We start from the raw sequence: 17,429 nt of genomic DNA on the forward strand, positions 1-17,429 counted from the left end.
GTGGAGGTCGGAGGTGTCAGAGATCAGAGAGCGGGATCAAATCGATCAAGGTGCCACCTGGAAATAACGCCGAGTGGGTGGAATTGAGTGTGTCGCTATTGGCGCCTCCATTAGGTGGCAAGTCGTACTCAAGGGATACCTCGGAGCTCACTATAGACTGGGAGCTCGCCGTCACTTCACCCTCCCTCACCACTTGAAACCATGGTTGGCATGCTCACCACTGGGCTCAGGACCGGTATGCTATCCCAGTCCCACACGGCCGCGCTGACATCAGCCTCTCTTCGGACGTCGGCGATCCGGCCCCTCGCCATTGGTATGTACCAAGCAAGTGAGCGATGGCTAACTCCAGCGCGACTGCACACGACGCCGCAGGCCGCAGACGCACGGCCCGTTCCCATCACCCAGATTGCCAACCGCGGCAGCAACCAGGAATCGCTTGAGACGCCGCGCAACGGCGCTGGTGAGTCTCTATTCCCAACCATTCCCAACCCAACTAACACACAGAGTACGTCCTCTCGACGCTCGACAAGGTCGTCAACTGGGCGCGGCAAGGCTCGTTCTGGCCCATGACTTTCGGTCTCGCGTGCTGTGCCGTCGAGATGATGCACGTCGCCGCTGCGCGTTACGACCAGGACCGTCTCGGTGTCGTGTTCCGAGCCTCGCCCCGTCAGTCAGACATTATGATTGTCGCAGGCACCCTCACCAACAAGATGGCCCCCGCCCTCCGTAAGGTCTACGACCAGATGCCCGAGCCGCGCTGGGTCATTTCGATGGGCTCGTGCGCCAACGGCGGAGGATACTACCACTACTCGTACTCGGTCGTCCGTGGGTGCGACCGCATCGTCCCCGTCGACATCTACGTGCCCGGATGGTGAGTGGCGTGTGGCATGGGGGCGTAACAAGGAGAGCGGGGCGTGGAGCCATGACAAGGGGTGGAACAGCTGCGCGGACTGGAGATGGTGCGCCATTCCGAGGAGCACGGAATGATTGTGGACCATCGGCGGGGACCAGACAGACTGTGTTGGGTATCGCGGCAGGCGTCGCGCCCGTGTTGGCGCGCGTCGAGTACTGGCTGCGTTCCGTGTCCGCTTCCCACTTCGCCTCCGGGGATGGCCGGCGGAGTCCTAGCCTTACTTTCCCCCCCTCCGCCCGACCTTCTCTCTATACCTCTTGAGAAACATATCGCTAACCCCAGCCCCCCAACGGCCGAGGCGCTCCTGTACGGCTTCCTCCAGCTCCAGCGCAAGATGCGTCGCTCGCGCACCGCTGTCCGCTGGTACCGCAGCTAGTTTAGAATGCATGAGGATGGCAGTTTCGCCAGCAGAGCGGACACACTCAGATGGCCCGGCTGGGTTCAAGTCCTTCCAAGTCTAGCGGGCTGATGCAGACCACGCATCATCAGCTTGCCATGTCCGAGTTACATAGAAAAATAACCCATTCTAGATCTCTACAAAGTCTCCTGTGCGCGCCGCTGCTCAGCCGCCAACGCCGCCTCACGGAGATGTCTGAACTCGTTCCGTCCAGTCGCGCGGCAGAGGGCATAGAACCGACTCTTGGTGTCCCGCAGAAGCTCGGCGGGACTCGCATACTCGGCGATCGTGCCGCGGTGCATGACCAGCACCTTGTCAAAGTCGATGATGGTGTGAATCCGATGCGCGATCGTGATAATCGTGCTGTCCGAGAACTCTGCACGGATCGTTGTGCTAATCAGCTCGTCTGTCTCGTAGTCGATGCTTGCCGTCGCCTCGTCCATGAGCAGCACCTTGTTGCGGCGCAGGATCGCCCGCGCCATGCAGATCAGCTGCTTTTCTCCGCTGCTGAAGTTGTCGCCACCCTCAGTGACGGGGTACGAAAGGTCGGTGAAGACGTTGGCGTTGCGAGCCACAGCCGTCTCCTCGTCCGAGCCTGCGGCCTCGGCGCGGTCGACCTCCTCACCCGCCTTGATGAGGTGCACGCGGCGGAGTGCCTCGTAGATCTCGCTGTCATCGTACTCGTCGAAGACGTCGAGCGTACTCCGAAGTGTGCCGCTGAGAATCGTGGGATCCTGTGGGATGATCATGATGCGCGAGCGCAGGTCCGTGATGCCGATCTTGGCGATATCCACCCCGTCGATAACAATCTTCCCACTTGTCGCCTCGACGAAGCGGAAGAAGCTCAGAGCAAGCGTGCTCTTCCCGCAGCCTGTCGCGCCGACAATGCCGATCTTCTCACGTGGTGCAACACTGAAGCTGATTCCATGCAGGACGTCGGGAAGGTTGGGCGCATACCGGATCACAAGGTTGTCGACTTCGATCGCGCCGTCAGCTGGCCACGAGGCGGGTGGCCGTGGCTCGACGAACTCTGGCGCCTCTTGCACCACATCGGTGTACTCCTTGATACGCTCGAGTGCGACCATGCTTTGTTCGAGCTGGACGAATCGGCGGATCACGAAGATGAGGTCGTGCATGATCGTGCCGGCGAACGCGAGCGAGAAGCCCGCAACGCTTGCGCTCGCACCAGCCATGAGCATCGCCATGGCTGTCACGCCGACCATGATCGAGCTGAGGACATTAAAACGGCTGGAGAGCCAGCGGTTTACTGTCCACATCCACGCGAAACAGAGAGTGTTTGTGTCGCTGAGCTTCATCATCTCTGCCAGTGCGACTGTGGATGCGCCGAACGCGCGGATGACCCCGACACCCGAGACGGTCTCCCCGAAAAGGGAGTAGACTGGAGAGCGAGTCACCGAGTCGAGGCGGCGCATGTCGCGCGACGCCTGTCCATACACCGAGCCAGCGTTGTAGTAGAGCACCGTGACGAGGCAGAGCGCGACGACAAATCGCCACCCGCCTGTGTACGTGATCACCGTAACCGTGCACACGACCTTGAGGCCGTACTGTATCGTGCGGCCAAAGTTGTTGGCCAGCTTTGAATCCAGGCCTTCAATGTCCTTACCGAAGCGGTTGAGAAGGCGGCCACGGTTCGTCGTGTCGTGAAAGCGCAGGGGCGCAAAGAGCACAGCCTTGAGCATGCCCGCGTGCAAGATGCTGCTCGCGCGAAGGTTTCCTACGTACACTACCGCGTAGGGGAGGTTGGTGAGGAAGCAGCCCGTAATCGTGATCGCCGCGTAGCCGCTGACGTAGAACGTTGAGCTGTGCTGTGGCCGCTTGCCGTCGTCGTCAGACCAGTACGACACCCAGCCACGCTCGAAGATTGGCACGATCGTCGAGACGATGGTGGCGACAATGAAAACGGTCCACCAGATGGGTCCGCCCAGCGCAGAGAAGTATTTCTCCCACACCGACCATGCGATGCGGCCGCGCACGCGCTTCTCGTCCTCGATAAGCTTGCGAGGTGCCTTCTGCGTGATCAACCTGTCGCTGGACGCGTCGAGCGTCGTGCCCTCGTCAGTGGGTGCGATTGTGCTGGTCTCAGAACCGGTTTCGGAGCCGGTAACGGACAGCTCGCCGCTAATAATTTCCAGCAGCTTATGCGTCGGCTTCTTTGCGTCGGATATGTTCTCCTCGACTGTCTTCTCTTCAGCGACCTCGCCTGCCGTCGGCTGCGACTCGGGGTCCTCGGCCTCGAGCTCCTTCATCAGCCCTCCGTTGACAAAGTCCTGGCGTGTGCCAGCAAACTTGACGTCACCATTGTCGAGCGCAACGATGAACGCGGCTGAGGGCGAAACGAGCGCCGTGTGGTGCGAGACGAGCAGGACAGTGCGCCCCGCAGTGAGCGGGCCGCGGATACAGTTCTCCATGATGGCGTGGGCAGTATGCGCGTCGACAGCGGAGAGAACATCGTCCAGGTATAGTGTGCTGGCCCGCGAGTAGATCGCGCGTGCGAGCGAAACACGCGCCTTCTGCCCTCCGGAAAGGTTGACGCCCTTCTCGCCAATTTCCGTCTCGTCGCCATCCTCGAGGATCTCGAGGTCGTTCGTGAGCGAGCACGCGATGATCACGGCGTCGTAGCGCTCGCGGTTCCATGGGGCTGAGAAGATAATGTTCTCCTTGATGCTTGCGTTCTGCAGCCACGCCTGTTGCGGTACGTATCCGACCATGCCGGGGAGAAGCCAGTCCGCATCGAGGATCAGCTTGCCGCCGTTGCTTACACTCATCGTATCAGGCTGGGAGCGGGGAACGCGCGCCTGGCCGGCTACGAGGTCGGCCTCGCCGAGGAGGCCATTGAGGAGGAGCGACTTGCCCGAGCCGAGGCGGCCGCAGATGAGCGATAGTTTACACTTGGGAAAGCGGAGGGTGAGGCCGGCCAGCGAGAATGCGGGGCGTGGCGTCGGCGCGGTTGACTTTGGCCCACTCGCCGAGTCGTCCGTGGGCCATGTGAATGTTGCGTTAGTGAGGACAATGTCGCCCCCGTCAAAGTCGGTCACAGGGTTGACCTCAGCGAGAGACATGTACCTTTCGACGCGGCGGCACGAGACGAAGCCCTGCAACGACTCGATGAACGTCTCGGGGAGCGCATTGAGGGCGAAGCGGAGCTCGTCAAAGACAGCGATCGAGGTGAATGCGATGGCCGGAGTGAGCCTCTCGCCACGGATGACAGTGTAGTGGATGAACGAGACGATGGTGACAAGAATCGGCGTGAATGCCCAGAGTACGTCGAAGGCAAACTCGATCTGGAAGTTCCGGCGCTGCCAAGCAAGTTCCTCGCGGCGGATCTTGTTGACGCGCGCCTCGAACGGCCGCTCCCACGCCATGAACTTGAGCATGCGGATCCCCTGCAGCACCTCGTTCATGAGGGCCGTGCGCTGGTCGCGCGCCTTCATGAGCCCTTCCTGCGACCTGACGACAACCTTGGACGCGAAGTGACTGAGGGGCAGACACAGCAAGGTGGTGAGAAGTCCGATGAGCGCCGACGAACCCAAGAGGTTAAGTAAGAAGAATGACGCGACAACGATTTCGATAGGCCCGTCGACGAGGGTGAAAGTGTGGAAGACGAAATCGCCGATGCGGTCGACGTCTACGGTGAAGAGCGTCATGATCTGTGACTTGGATGACATCCCCTCATCATCTTCGTCGCTCTTGTCATTCTTCTTCGCCTTGTCGTGCTTGCTCTTCTTGTCCTTGTCGGTCGACTTGCCAGTGTCGTCGCCCACGGCAGCAATGTCCTTCTTCCGGAGCGTCTTGGAAAACAGAATCGAGTTGAGCTGCAGACGGAAGCGGACCCGGAGGTTGACGGACGCGATTGAATAGATGATGCCGGCAATCAGGTAGACGAAGAGGTTGGACACGAGGATGCCAAGGGCGAACACCCAACCCCACGCAGGGTTCTTCCGGCTCGGGTCGTTCTCGAGGTAGGTCAGGAAGAAGTTAAGGAGCAGATGCGGACTATAGTAGAGGACGCCAGTGACCGCTGCTAGACTGGCCTGGGCGATGAGCAGCCACTTGTTGACCTTGGCGAGTGTCCAGAGGAGGTTGTAGCCCTCCCACTTGCCCAGACGGTACGAGCGTTTGCCATACGCGGCCTTGAACTTGATATAGTTGGGGAGCGCTCGCTGGTCGGCCTGTAACATGGGGAGATCCCAGACATCAATCGAGTCATTGAGCTTGGAGCGCTCGATGAGGACGGCGCTGTACGAGAACAGCATCCACTCGGGGATCGTGACAGCCACTTCGTCGGTCACGTTGGGGATGTCGGGGTTGAGGCAGGGGTGGTCTGGAGGGATGGCCTCGAAGATCTTGGCCGGCAACAGTTCCTTGATGGGAATGTACATTTGCGGGCCACGGCGGATGTTGAGCACAATGAACAACGGGATAAACTGCAGCAGTGGTAGGACCGAAGTTAGGGTCGAGATGAGGCTGACTGGCGGATGGACGGCGAACGATGCAACGCTGATGGGCTTTGTGGGCATCGGAGTAGACGGAACAATAGCGAGGAACCCGACGACCATGAATTGGGTTAACATGTTTGCGGCCAGGTGGATCGTGGTGGCCCAATGTGTGCTAGTCTCGTGCTGGCCGAAGAACCACATTGTCATGATGAGCGTCGCGAGGTGGGCCGGCGCAAGGAAGGTGGGAAGGAGCAGCATACGTACACGCACGTGTTCCTCCAGTCCTTCGGATGAGAGGATCGTCAGTACCATGAGCGCAATGTTGGCGGCCAAGGGGAGAAGGTAGGTGGCGAAGAGGGCAACCTTGAGCTGAAACTGTCTCCTCCAGAACTGCTCGGGGCGGACGGGCTCGCCGTCCACGCACACGACCGGGTTCTCAATCTCGAACGCATCGCGCATCGGCGCCAGCCCCTCATCAGCGATCACCGGCAGCTGGACCTGTCGGCGTCTGAAGACCAAGGGGATCGGCGACGCGGGGTGCGACGAGAGGTAGAGCGAGAACGACACGACCGAGACGAGCGGAATGAGCGCCGTCGCGGCGAGGACGATGACGGCTGCCATGACTAATGTCAGTGGAGGAATAGGTATGGGGAGGTGGGGTCCGCGAGGTAAGCCTACCTGTGTCGCCGAGGTTGTCACTCGAGTGCCCTTCAAAGCTGTCAAGATGAGCTTATGACTCCCCGTAGTTGGACGAGATGGGTGGGATGGGCAGTCTGTTCCCAGACGTCCATGGGATCGAGTCGAGTGGCGCCAACGATTATTTAAGATGAACGAGTTAAAGTAAATGATGCACCGCATGGTCTTCGTTGGGTTGCTCCGCACGAGGTCCAAAGGTGGTACAAAGTTAGGACGAACCCTTCGGATCCGATATTACCCTCATGGTAATTGACGTCATTGCTCTATTATCCGCACTAACAAATCAACCATTTGGTTCCGTTATAATCATCTTGGACATTAGAATATTAGAAGACGCGAATGTTTTGTCTTCTAGTACCTGACCAAATGAGACCCCATGTACCTTTCGGCTCCACCCGATCATTGCAACTTACTCTCAACATCAACAACAACTACCCTAAACACTTATACCCTACCATCAAAACAACAATGTCCCCACCAAGCTACCTACATCGTCACCTCCTCCTGTCCGCACTCCTCGACCGCCAAGATCCCCCACCACCAGATTGCTTTTCTGTGCCTGGACAGAGCAACGAGGCGGGATGCAAATTGGACGCTCTTTTGTTGAGGGGCTGGTCGGTGAGCGCACGACGGACCAAACCTCAGGACAATGACAGTGCGTTTCCCCACCGGAGGTACGCTGATTTAGTATTGCACAACGTGGACAGTTTGCGGCTGAAGAAGAACGACTTTGAGGTTTTAGGCCGCATTGGAGAAGGACAGTTCGGAGTGGTAAGCTTGGCAGACAAGGAAAGGGACACCTGACGCAAGGTCGACGCTGTGCGCTGCAAGCTCAACGGACAAGTATATGCACTCAAATCGATTGAGAAGCACATGGCTGCCCGTGCCGGCGTGGTAAGTCGCTCCTCGATGTCTCTTACCCAGAACCTCGGCCTTCCTTTCGAGCGTCATGTCCATATGCTCGCAGCAGAGAAGCCTTCTCCCGCCCCCGCCCTCTTCACATCTTTCCAGTCGCCAAACGCACTCCACCTCGTCACCCAGTATGCTCCATGCGGCTCCATCTGGGATCGTCTCTGCGAGCTGCTGCCGGCACCTGGGTTAGACACAGGCCGAATGGAAGAGACTGAGATACGATGGTGGGCAAGACAGATGGTCGACGCCATCTCGTGGATCCATGGCATGGGATATGCGCACCGGTGAGCTTACATGTGTAATTGTGTAGCTCTGACATCAGCGACATCAAGCCTCACAACTTCCTTCTTCTCCCTGACGGGCGGCTGTGGCTTACCGACTTCGGCTCGGCCGCGCCGCTGAGCCAGGGGAAGGTGGCCCGCCGCCATTGCATGTTACCCGTCGGTACACCCGACTACATCGCCCCCGAGGTCCTGCGCATCGCGGAGAACGCAATGGTGGAGGCCGCCCAGTCGGTGCACTCGGACTCGGAGGAGGAAGGAGATCGCACTGTCCGCCAGTCGGACCTCACTGCTCCAGGCTACGGGCCCGATGTCGATTGGTGGTCGCTCGGCGCAACTCTTTACGAGATGGCGGTTGGACGAGCCCCATTCTGGGCGCCAACAATCGGGCCAACCTACGACCGGATCATGCGTTGCGACCTGCGTCTGCCTGAGGATCTCCCTCCGCAGTTCAAGAGTCTGTTGTCAGGGTTAGTCGTTACGCTCGTGGAGAAGACTGACCACAGGCTCCTGTGTCTGAACGACGTCCGCCTCGGGACAACCGACGTTGGTGAGATCAAGCGCCATTCGTTCTTCAACGGAGTCGACTGGACAAGGAAGCCAGGCCCTCCTCCAAAGAGTGTAACGCTGGCGCCAATCGACCTCGGCACCCTAGCCGAGTCTTTCGTGCACGAGTACGACGAGATCACGGAGCGGACCTTTGACCATTTCTTCAACTCGTCACCAGGGCTGACTACCATGTCCAATTCAATGTCCATGTCGATGGTCGTGCCCGAGTCGACGTGGTCTCGGTGGGTTGGCTGGTCGTGGGCGCCTCACGCCGAGTACTTCGGGCCAGAGAAGCCGTTCATCACCATTTCGCCTGCCTCTAGAGTGTCTGGACCCAGACAGTCGTCCGCTCCACCAGCGACGCACATGTTCACCCCTATCCGCAGCGGCTTGTACGATACACCGCCCACTGCCCCTCGCAGCGCTCCCCGTTCGTTACCTCGCACACGCGACGTTGCGGAGAGACAAGCGTTTGCTCAGCTGCTGCGATGCGTCGAGGCCAGCGCGAAGAAGAAGCTCGCATCGACTCGGCATATCCCCGGCTCAGCTTCCACCGTCTCCTCCATCACCTCCCCAACCCTGTGGCGCAAGCAGCAGCCGCCCACTCCGACTCCAATGAGTCGCGAGACCACCACCCTAAACGCGACCTTCACCTCCAAAGCAGGAGTACCAGTTCCCCGCCAGCTCTCGCGCACATCGTCGCGCACAGACCTGCCCTCACGCCCATCGTCTCGCGCGTCAGGACACAGTAGACAGGGAAGCGGAGCAACCCGGACCAGCTTGGACGGCAGCCTTCCATCATCACGGAGCGGTTCGTGGAGGCTCCGCGACTCAGCCTTCCTCGCCAAGCTTACCGCCGCTGCTGAGGCTGACAAGCCCCTGTTTTCCCTATCTATCCGCGAGAATATCAGCCGACCGGGTGAGCGCCACCGGTCGTCCTCGCTTTCGCAGCTGGGTGAAAATGCGGGGCATCAAAAGCCGCCTTCGCTCGCAACAGAGCCAGGGACTGGAGCTCCACGCGAACCATTATTGTCTATCCAGGAGAACCGGAAGCCAGCACTGAAGACCCCGCAACCTCCTCCTCGCCCAGTCCAACAGCCCAAATACAAGTACGGCGTGCTAGGTGCGGACCCCAACAAGCTGCCTAGAGCCGCCACTGCAGTTGACGTCTACATTCCCCCGTGCGATCCGGGGCGGGTTGGAGACGGGTCCCGACTCGCTGCTCTTGAGGCTTGGCACAAGTCTCTGGTGAATGGAGTAGACGTGAGTCACCTACGGTAGATGGATCTGAGTTGACATCAGAACCTTGAGCGCCGCCTCGCCGAAATGACCGCGCGGTACGAGAAGTAATACAGCACTCATAATCCACACATTGTACTTTAGCCACACTGTTGACATAGCCAGCACAACGTCGTTGCATGATACACTTCTAGAGCTTATGGGGTATGTGTGATCAGTCACTACCGAAGCGGTCAGGCATGACAAGTGGCGCGACGAGGCTCCAGACGTACACCACGTAGCAGAGCCAGCTGCTGACGACGCGCATCCACATGGTCGCTTCGGACCGGCCAATGTACACGTCTGGCTCGGCGCGGATCATGAGGACTGTGCCCTGGTCGACTGGGTGATCGACAGGAGAGGTCGAGATGACAGCCCAGTCCGTGAGGAGGCCCGCGACGTACATGGACGCGATGGCAAAGATGATGTGGAACCACGAATAGTTGTACTTGGTGCCAGAGCGCTCGTCGTCACGTTCCTCACCCATGGCGGCCTCAATCTCCTCATCATCGTCCTCGGGTTCGTCGAGAACTGATGCGGGGAGCGAGCCAGCGTTGACGGCGGCCAGAATGGCCTGGTATCGCATCTCGTCGCGGCGGCCCTTTGGCTGCGAGGTGATCAGTCTCACCTCACCGTCCTCCTCGCCCTCGGGGAGCTGGATCACACCCGCACGGTGGCCCTTGCCGACGAGCGCCTTGGACTGCGTAGCAGCACGCGTCGTCGAGTATGCAATGGCGATGAAGGTAAACAGCGCGCCAAGGACAACCGTCGTCGTCTTGGTTCCGCTCGTCGCCTTCTGGAGAGGGTTGCAGTGTCCGTCGTCTGTGTGGTTGACGACCGCCGACGAGGTCAGGTACGTGCAGTACGCGGCCACCATGGCTGCCTGCGTGAGGCCAGACTTGGGGTTGGCCTCTTGCACTGGACCAGAGATGGCGAGGATGGTGACGATGATGCACAGGAAGAGATTGGCGGTGACAAAGAACGTGTTGAGGCCGCACCCCGAGCCCGAGAAGAACACGTAAAGCACGACGGTCACAGCGATCGTCGCGATGTACAGGCCAAACGTCGAGCCGACGAGGATGAATTGCCACAGATTCGAGTCGGTCCGCTCCCAATTGTCGAGGCACGTCTCGGACCAGGTGTGCGCAAAGTCGACGAGAAGGACCAGTCCGATGAGGATGAACACACATGCGCCGATAGGGACAATGTACGAGCCGTAGAACATGAAGAACTCGTTGGGGATGAGGAACGCAATGAAGCACAGAAGGAAGTACGTCATGAGCTTGAGGCCCCACCACCTGGCGTCAGTGAGTCACCTGCCCCATAACGCACCCGTTCTGGATCGCCGAGCGCTTGCTCTTGGTGGACCGCACACCGATGAGCAGCGCGCTAAGGATCAAGTGGAAGAGCGTGAGGGCAAACTCGAAGCGGTGAACAGCGAGGAGCCCGTAGCACTTGCCGCCGCTGCAGTCCATCTTGATCCAATCCCACGAGATTCGTTCCAACCATTTGATACCCATGTCTGTTCGCGATATGTACGCCAGCATACTCGCGATGGCAAAAATGATCTGTTGTGAGCTCAGCACCTTGAAGACGAGCTCACACCATAGCCTACACGCGTCGCGATGGACGAGTTGCAGTTGCACGACTTGCAGAACGCCGACGCAGCTGTGCCGCCTAGTGTTAGTCGCCACTGGGGTTTAACGCACCCATGAAGACTGCGCATGTGGAGCAGAGTGTGGTGCCGAGCGAGCCGATCCCGGCGAAGACGGGGATGGACAAGAGAGCGCCCATGATGAGTTGTGGTTGCGTACCAAGATTGAGAGAAAAGGTGGCGAATTGAGACGAAGTGGTGCGCTGATGGCCGATGGGCGTAAGGCGGTGTGGAGGAAGGCGATACTTGCATCCGTATGAATCACATCACAACACGTGGTGTTATCAAATGATGTGGAAAATGGGGGCTCTTCTATGGTGAGGTATGTCCAACCTTCTATTCACCCTAATAGCTTCTGGATCCGTCCCTAAGTCTAGTTAGAACTGACATGGCCTATGCGCGCATGGTCGGTCTGGTCTACCCTGGCTGTGCCCTGGCTCGAGCTTTTCGACTGACCTGGTAACAGCTGAAAGTACATTTGACGAGTTGGATTCTAACATCATCCACCTTCTCTTCAACACACTCGCCACTCGATCCTCATCTCTCACCTTACCTTTAATCCATCCCAAAACACCTTGCCGTGCTCGACAACGGGCACGAGCATCCCCTAAAACAGGCGTACCGCGCTCCAAACACTGTTAGCCATGGCCCAGCAGCAGTCTCCTCACCTCACCGATATTCCCCAAGCGATCCAGATCGCAGCGGCCACCGACCCATCTATCGATCCCTCACTCAAGCAGCAGGCCCTCGACTACCTCCAGAAAGTCAAGGAGAGATGCGATGAGACGTGGCAGGTGAGTCTCGAGCTCTGCGGTTGCGCGAAGGAAGAGAGTCACTGCTGTGCGAGCTGAGAGCACACCTTCCTCGGTGCGCACGCGACCTCACACATGTCGGCAGCGCAGCTCTCTGTTCACACAGCGACGAGTGCTGACACCACAGGACTGCTTGTCCTTGTATCTCCAGGGAGCAGGCGCGGCAAGCGCGGGTGCGATCGGGTCGGACGGCAAGGAGAAGCTCGACCCCAGCATGCGAATGTTCTGCGAGCAGATTGTCGACGCCACCATGATCCGCAAGTGAGTGAATTGAACGGGGCGATTTGGACCCTTCGTACTGACTTGAAGGCCAGAAGCTATGTCCGCGCAGTCGCAGAAGGCCATGTATGACGCGATCGTCGACTTTGTGCGCACCGAGTACGTCGAGGGCTCGTGTGAAGGTGGCCAATCGTGTGAGTAATAGGTCACACCGAAGCAATGGCCGTGGCAACGAGGCTAGGGCTGACGATCCGCACAGTCCTCCGGAACAAGCTCTCCTTCACCATTGCCCACCTCTTCCTCAATGCCTACCCCAACACCATCCCGACCTTCCTTCACCCCTTCGTCGACCTCCTCGTTCCCTCCAACTCTAGCAAGAGCCTCAGCCCCTCCTTGCTAGCCGTTCATCTCCTCATCGAGATCGCGTTGGAGATCCACGACACTGTAATGCGCACTGCCCGCCCTCACTCGGGCAGCCGCCAGCAGCGCGACGGCGTGATTCGGGACGTCATCCGCACCAGTGGTGATGAACAGCTCGTTGTCAAGAGCCTCCTCACCTTGACCAACAAGGGCCTCGAGATGTGCGGAAGCGGCAACAAGCAGTGGCTTGAGGTGACGCAGCTCGGGCTGAAGGCTCTCGGCGCGTGGACCCGTGAGTTCTGCGAGCTTGTGTTGGTCGCTAACGTCAGCCTGGGTCGACCTTGCAGTCGTACTCACACCCGAGACGCTCGGCTTCTACCACCAGGTTCTACAGCAGGACATTACATCGCTTCGGACTCTGGCCGCCAGCATCCTCAAAACCTTCACCGCCAAGGGCATGAGGGATCCGTCAGAGAAGCTGCAGGTCCTCAAGGTCCTCAACATTCTTTCCGTGTTGGATCCCTTGGAATCGCAGACGCGCTCCAAGGAGGATCACGAGATGGTGCTCTTCCGTGCCTCGCTCGCTGGCGTGCTTCAGGTCTACGGCACTGAGCTTATCAAGCTCACCGAGCAGGACAATGCCCCCGAGCAAGTGCGCAATGAAGCGGACGCCATGCTCTCTGCTTCCATTCCTCTCATTCTTCGCTTCCTCAGCGACAGACATCCGGAGGTTCCTACGGCCGTGTCACCCTTTGTTTCAGACTTGTTGCGTACCGTAAGTCGCCTTGGTGAGGCCTTCGTTGACATCGCAGTTCAAGAAGTACGTCAAGCCGCCCGCTGCGCCTTCCAACGGCCGCACCATGGCGCCTCCTCCTCCCCCCGTTCCACTCCCTCCGGGCAAGCGCGAGTTCCTTCTCTCGGTCCTCGAGGTGGTCGTCCGCCAGCTCGAGTGGCCGGAGGACGTTGAGTGGGAGGCAGTCCAGGACCAGGCCGACGCTGACGAGGGTGTGGAGGCCTTCTGCGCCATGCGCAAGAGCTTCCGCAGCGTCATCGACCACATCGCCTCGATCGACAGGACGCTCCACGCTGAGGTTGTCGCGAGCATTGTCATCAACACCCTCGAGCGACTCGCGAACCAGGGTCCTTCTGCGGTGACCTGGCAGCAAGCCGAGCTTGCCGCCTTCCTTATCTTCACGTTCGGGGAGATTGCCAAGACCAACTCGCGTGCGGCTTTTTACGAGCTCCCTCCCGAACTCTTGTCAAAGACCCCAGTCAAGATGATTGGTTCCTCCGGCCAGTCAACCCCCACTGGCGGTGCCGCGCCTGACATCGCGATTCTCGACTCGAGCACCAAGATCGACTACGAACAGTACCCTCTCACTCCACTTGGTCGCCTCCTCACTCTCAGCATGTCCTCAGGTCTCGCTTCGTACCCCCACCCGAGTGTCCCCCTCATGTACTTCGAGATCGCGGTTCGCTATGTTGATTTCTGGAAGGTCAAGAAGGGCGCGATCCAGCCCATGTTCGAGGCCCTCCTCGACACGCGCGGCATTCGCAACGACGACGAGGGTGTGCGCCGCAGATCGTTCTACCTCCTCGCGCGCTTCATCAAGGAGTGCAAGATCGAGATGGACAAGGCCATGATCCCAATCATCCTAGACAGCCTGAGAGAGATGCTGGAGATTCACCCCAAGCTTCCTCAGGCAGACACTCCTGACGATGACCCGCTCCTCAAGGCGACCACGGGCAAGAACTACTTCCAGGACCAGCTCCATCTCTTCGAAGCTTCGGGAATGCTCGTGTATCTGACCAAGTCGGACGCTCAGAGCCAGATGTCTTTCCTCGCTGCGATCGCTGGTCCTCTTATGGCGGGTGTCGGCGCCGGTCTTGAGCAGTACAAGCGCAGGCCGCAGGACCAGATGGCTGTCCTTCACGTCCACCACCACCTCATGGCGCTGGGCCACTTCGCCAAGGGCTTCCCGTCCGTGTCCGACGACCAGCTTGAGGCACAGCCGTACCGGCAGCCGTTCAAGCAGATGACTGAGGCGCTTCTCGAGGCTCTCGAGGTCATGAAGACCCAGCGTGTCGTCCGTGACTCTGTGAGTGACTCCCGCGATGCCATTACTAACGTCGCAGGGGCGTTTCGCGTTCTCACAGTTCGTGAACGCCATTGGCTCTAGCGTCGCGGAGCTTGTTCCGAGATTCGTCAACTCGGTCGTCACCGAGTTCGAGCCGGCTGAGCTTGTCGACTTCCTCACTTTCCTCTCCCTCCTCATGCATCGTCTCAAGGTGAGCAAACCCGCGAGGACCGTCAGCTGACATCAGAGAAACACCTTTGAGACGATGGACATGCTTCTTCTCCCCTTATTATCCAGCATCTTCGCCATCCTGAAGAAGGAGATCACGGGCACGGACGAGGCGGTGACCCATCGTCGTCTGCAGGAAGCGTACCTGGCGTTCTTCACTGCGCTCATGAACGCCAACCTCGAGGGCGTGTTCATCTCTGGCCGCAACAAGCCCGAGTTCGAGAACGTGATTCAGTCACTCATGGACATGAGCACCGACAGCTCGGACATGATGTCGCAGCGCCTGGCGTTCGCGTTCTTCAGCAAGTCGGTCATCGCGTGGGCCACATCAGCGGACGCGGTATCCAAGCCGTCTGTCTTTAGTGACTCAGCCATGTCGGTGCAGAGCCTGAAGGTGGCCGCAGGCTTGGCTGCGCCCTCGAACCAACATGCCATCTCCAAGGAAGAGCGCGCTGCCATGGCTCTGCCTGGTTATGAGAACTTCATCTACCAGCGCCTCGTTCCAACCGTCTTCACGGTCTCTGCGGACCCCGCGTTCAACGTCAAGCAAGGCCTTCCCGTGCTCTACGAGATGGCGGGTGTGCTGCGCAACGTTGCGACGGCGCGCGGTCAGGAGGGCATCGACTTCTTGATTGGCGACATGCTTCCCAAGATTGGCTGCCCTGCGCCCATGGCACAGCAGTTTATTGAGCGCCTTCGCACGCAGCCAGCCAAGGACTTCCGCAAGACGTACGCCGAGTTTATCAAGGCGATGCGCTCGTAACGTCCCCTGCCTATCTGCCATCATTACAATCACTCGCATAACAAGCCCGGCATTGTCGGCCACGAGTAGCATCATCATCATCATCAATCAACTGTCTCATCGCATTCACATTAGGCGCTGCGTGTTTATAGTTGCAGCATTCGTTGACACCATCATGCATTGCGTAATTCCCTGCTTCACGTTGCAAGCTTTGCCAAGTGAGGCCAGCGTGTTGGAGGCGTGTCAGTGTCGTGTTGGTTGATGATCCGCCCACAGACTATTGCTATCTCCGGCTGGATCTTTGCCGGGATTAACCGAGATTACCCCGGCTGAAACTGTTGACAACGAGGGAGTCGATTCGAATTTCGGAACCCTCCTGTTGTTTGTTGTCTCTTCTCCTCGTTATCTCTTCTCAGCTACAACTCACCACTCTTCAAAATGGCAGACAAGCAGCTGTACGACATTTGTGAGTAGATTAAGGTGTACAAACGCGCAGCTGACCTTAGCGAAGCCCAAGTACGACCTGTCTACGTACGGTGAGTGCACCTTCTCTGAGCGGAACAACGGCCTGTCGGGGGTCACCGACAATGCCCAAGGGCGCCGAGAGGAAGAGTCATCACGCGTCGGTGTGACATATGGCCTGGCGCAGCATTTCTTATCTCTTGTCAAATTCCGCACCCCTCGAGTTGAACCCACCGATAGTGTTGAGCTCGCCGACAATCTAAAGTCGTCATGTCCGCTCTTCTCGTCCGCTGACCGCAGGTGGCCGCCTCTCCTACTTCTACAGCACGACGTCGCCGCTCACTCTCCTCGCCTCCTCTGCCCAGCTCGACCGGGCAGTCAAGGATGTGGCATACTATGACGGCCAGATCAAGGCCGCTGGCAAGCAGGGATACTTTGTCGACGCGGCGACAAAGGAGGTCTACGACAATGCCAAGCAGCGTGAGTTCTTAGTTGTTGCTCCTTTTTCTCTCAGCCCTTCACCTCTAACCTCAGTGGTCAACTCGTCAATCCACCCCGACACCGGCAAGCCCGTCACCCTCCCCTTCCGCATGTCGGCCTTTGTCCCGACCAACCTCCTGATCTGTGCTGGCATGCTCATGCCCAACCCGTCCCTCCCAGCCGTCATCTTCTGGCAATGGGCTAACCAAACCCTCAACGTGGCTGTCAACCACGCCAACGCCAACAAGTCGATCGAAATGACCCCCACCGAACTTGGCACCGCCTACGTCGCCGCTACGGCCACCTCGGTCCTCCTCGCTGTGGGCCTTACCCGCGTCGTGCCGCGCCTCCCTCTCGCGGCAGGGACCAAGGCGTTGCTCGGCCGCCTCGTGCCGTTCGTGGCCGTCGCGTCGGCGGGAGTCGTTAACATCTCGTGTATTCGTTGGAAAGAGATGCGGGATGGCGTGGACGTTTACCAGCTTGAGAAGAAGGATGATGAAGAGGAGAAGAAGGATCTCGGACTGTCGGCAAAGGCAGGACAGATGGCTGTCATGCAGAGCGCCGCTAGCCGTGTCCTCACCAACATGTGAGTTTGCTAGAATCCGCATACCCTATCCCGTATCCCGTCCCCGGCCCTCGTCCATACTATTGACACCAGGCCAACCCTCATCATCCCACCGGTCGTCATGACGCTTCTCGAGCGCCGTGGCGTTTTCTCCGGACCGCGCGGCAAGACGGCTGCCTCGCTCACCCAGCTCACCCTCATTGGGCTGTGTCTCGGCCTCTTCCTGCCCCCTGCCATTGCCTACTTTCCCCAGCGCGCCAGCACGACCGGACCCAAGCTCGAGCAGCGCTTCCACGACGTCCCTGGCAAGATCTACTTCAACAAGGGTCTCTAAGGGAGCAAGCTT

At 59.0% G+C, this 17,429-nt stretch overlaps 6 protein-coding genes across 6 annotated transcripts; 4 read left to right on the forward strand and 2 right to left on the reverse strand.

The window, feature by feature from the left end:
- Nucleotides 1–201: 201 nt before the first annotated feature.
- On the forward strand, nt 202–1,289 carry NdufS7 (uncharacterized protein; the record flags this gene model as incomplete). Its single annotated transcript, XM_060599344.1, has 5 exons — nt 202–235; nt 275–313; nt 350–460; nt 505–871; nt 1,196–1,289. 5 exons carry the CDS (start codon nt 202–204, stop codon nt 1,287–1,289), a joined length of 645 nt encoding a protein of 214 aa, XP_060452583.1.
- A 158-nt stretch (nt 1,290–1,447) lies between these two features.
- Nucleotides 1,448–6,625, reverse strand: CcaverHIS019_0100360 (uncharacterized protein; the record flags this gene model as incomplete). The annotated part of the gene is made up of 3 exons (XM_060599455.1): nt 1,448–6,390; nt 6,446–6,483; nt 6,621–6,625. The coding sequence occupies 3 exons, from the start codon at nt 6,623–6,625 to the stop codon at nt 1,448–1,450; spliced, it is 4,986 nt and encodes a 1,661-aa protein (XP_060452584.1).
- Nucleotides 6,626–6,931: 306 nt separating this feature from the next.
- CcaverHIS019_0100370 (uncharacterized protein) lies at nt 6,932–9,555 on the forward strand (the record flags this gene model as incomplete). The annotated part of the gene is made up of 7 exons (XM_060599566.1): nt 6,932–7,118; nt 7,152–7,234; nt 7,274–7,357; nt 7,388–7,659; nt 7,698–8,126; nt 8,163–9,468; nt 9,508–9,555. 7 exons carry the CDS (start codon nt 6,932–6,934, stop codon nt 9,553–9,555), a joined length of 2,409 nt encoding a protein of 802 aa, XP_060452585.1.
- Nucleotides 9,556–9,658: 103 nt separating this feature from the next.
- TMS1 (uncharacterized protein) lies at nt 9,659–11,277 on the reverse strand (the record flags this gene model as incomplete). The annotated part of the gene is made up of 4 exons (XM_060599677.1): nt 9,659–10,781; nt 10,816–11,051; nt 11,087–11,160; nt 11,193–11,277. 4 exons carry the CDS (start codon nt 11,275–11,277, stop codon nt 9,659–9,661), a joined length of 1,518 nt encoding a protein of 505 aa, XP_060452586.1.
- Nucleotides 11,278–11,781: 504 nt separating this feature from the next.
- LOS1 (uncharacterized protein) lies at nt 11,782–15,597 on the forward strand (the record flags this gene model as incomplete). Its single annotated transcript, XM_060599788.1, has 8 exons — nt 11,782–11,931; nt 12,077–12,210; nt 12,259–12,362; nt 12,428–12,820; nt 12,858–13,303; nt 13,341–14,627; nt 14,665–14,817; nt 14,854–15,597. 8 exons carry the CDS (start codon nt 11,782–11,784, stop codon nt 15,595–15,597), a joined length of 3,411 nt encoding a protein of 1,136 aa, XP_060452587.1.
- A 417-nt stretch (nt 15,598–16,014) lies between these two features.
- fsf1 (uncharacterized protein) lies at nt 16,015–17,417 on the forward strand (the record flags this gene model as incomplete). Its single annotated transcript, XM_060599900.1, has 5 exons — nt 16,015–16,042; nt 16,083–16,112; nt 16,339–16,518; nt 16,573–17,104; nt 17,177–17,417. The coding sequence occupies 5 exons, from the start codon at nt 16,015–16,017 to the stop codon at nt 17,415–17,417; spliced, it is 1,011 nt and encodes a 336-aa protein (XP_060452588.1).
- Between the last annotated feature and the right edge of the window lie 12 nt (nt 17,418–17,429).

This window comes from Cutaneotrichosporon cavernicola (genome assembly GCF_030864355.1).
Source record: "Cutaneotrichosporon cavernicola HIS019 DNA, chromosome: 1".
Taxonomy (NCBI): domain Eukaryota; kingdom Fungi; phylum Basidiomycota; class Tremellomycetes; order Trichosporonales; family Trichosporonaceae; genus Cutaneotrichosporon; species Cutaneotrichosporon cavernicola.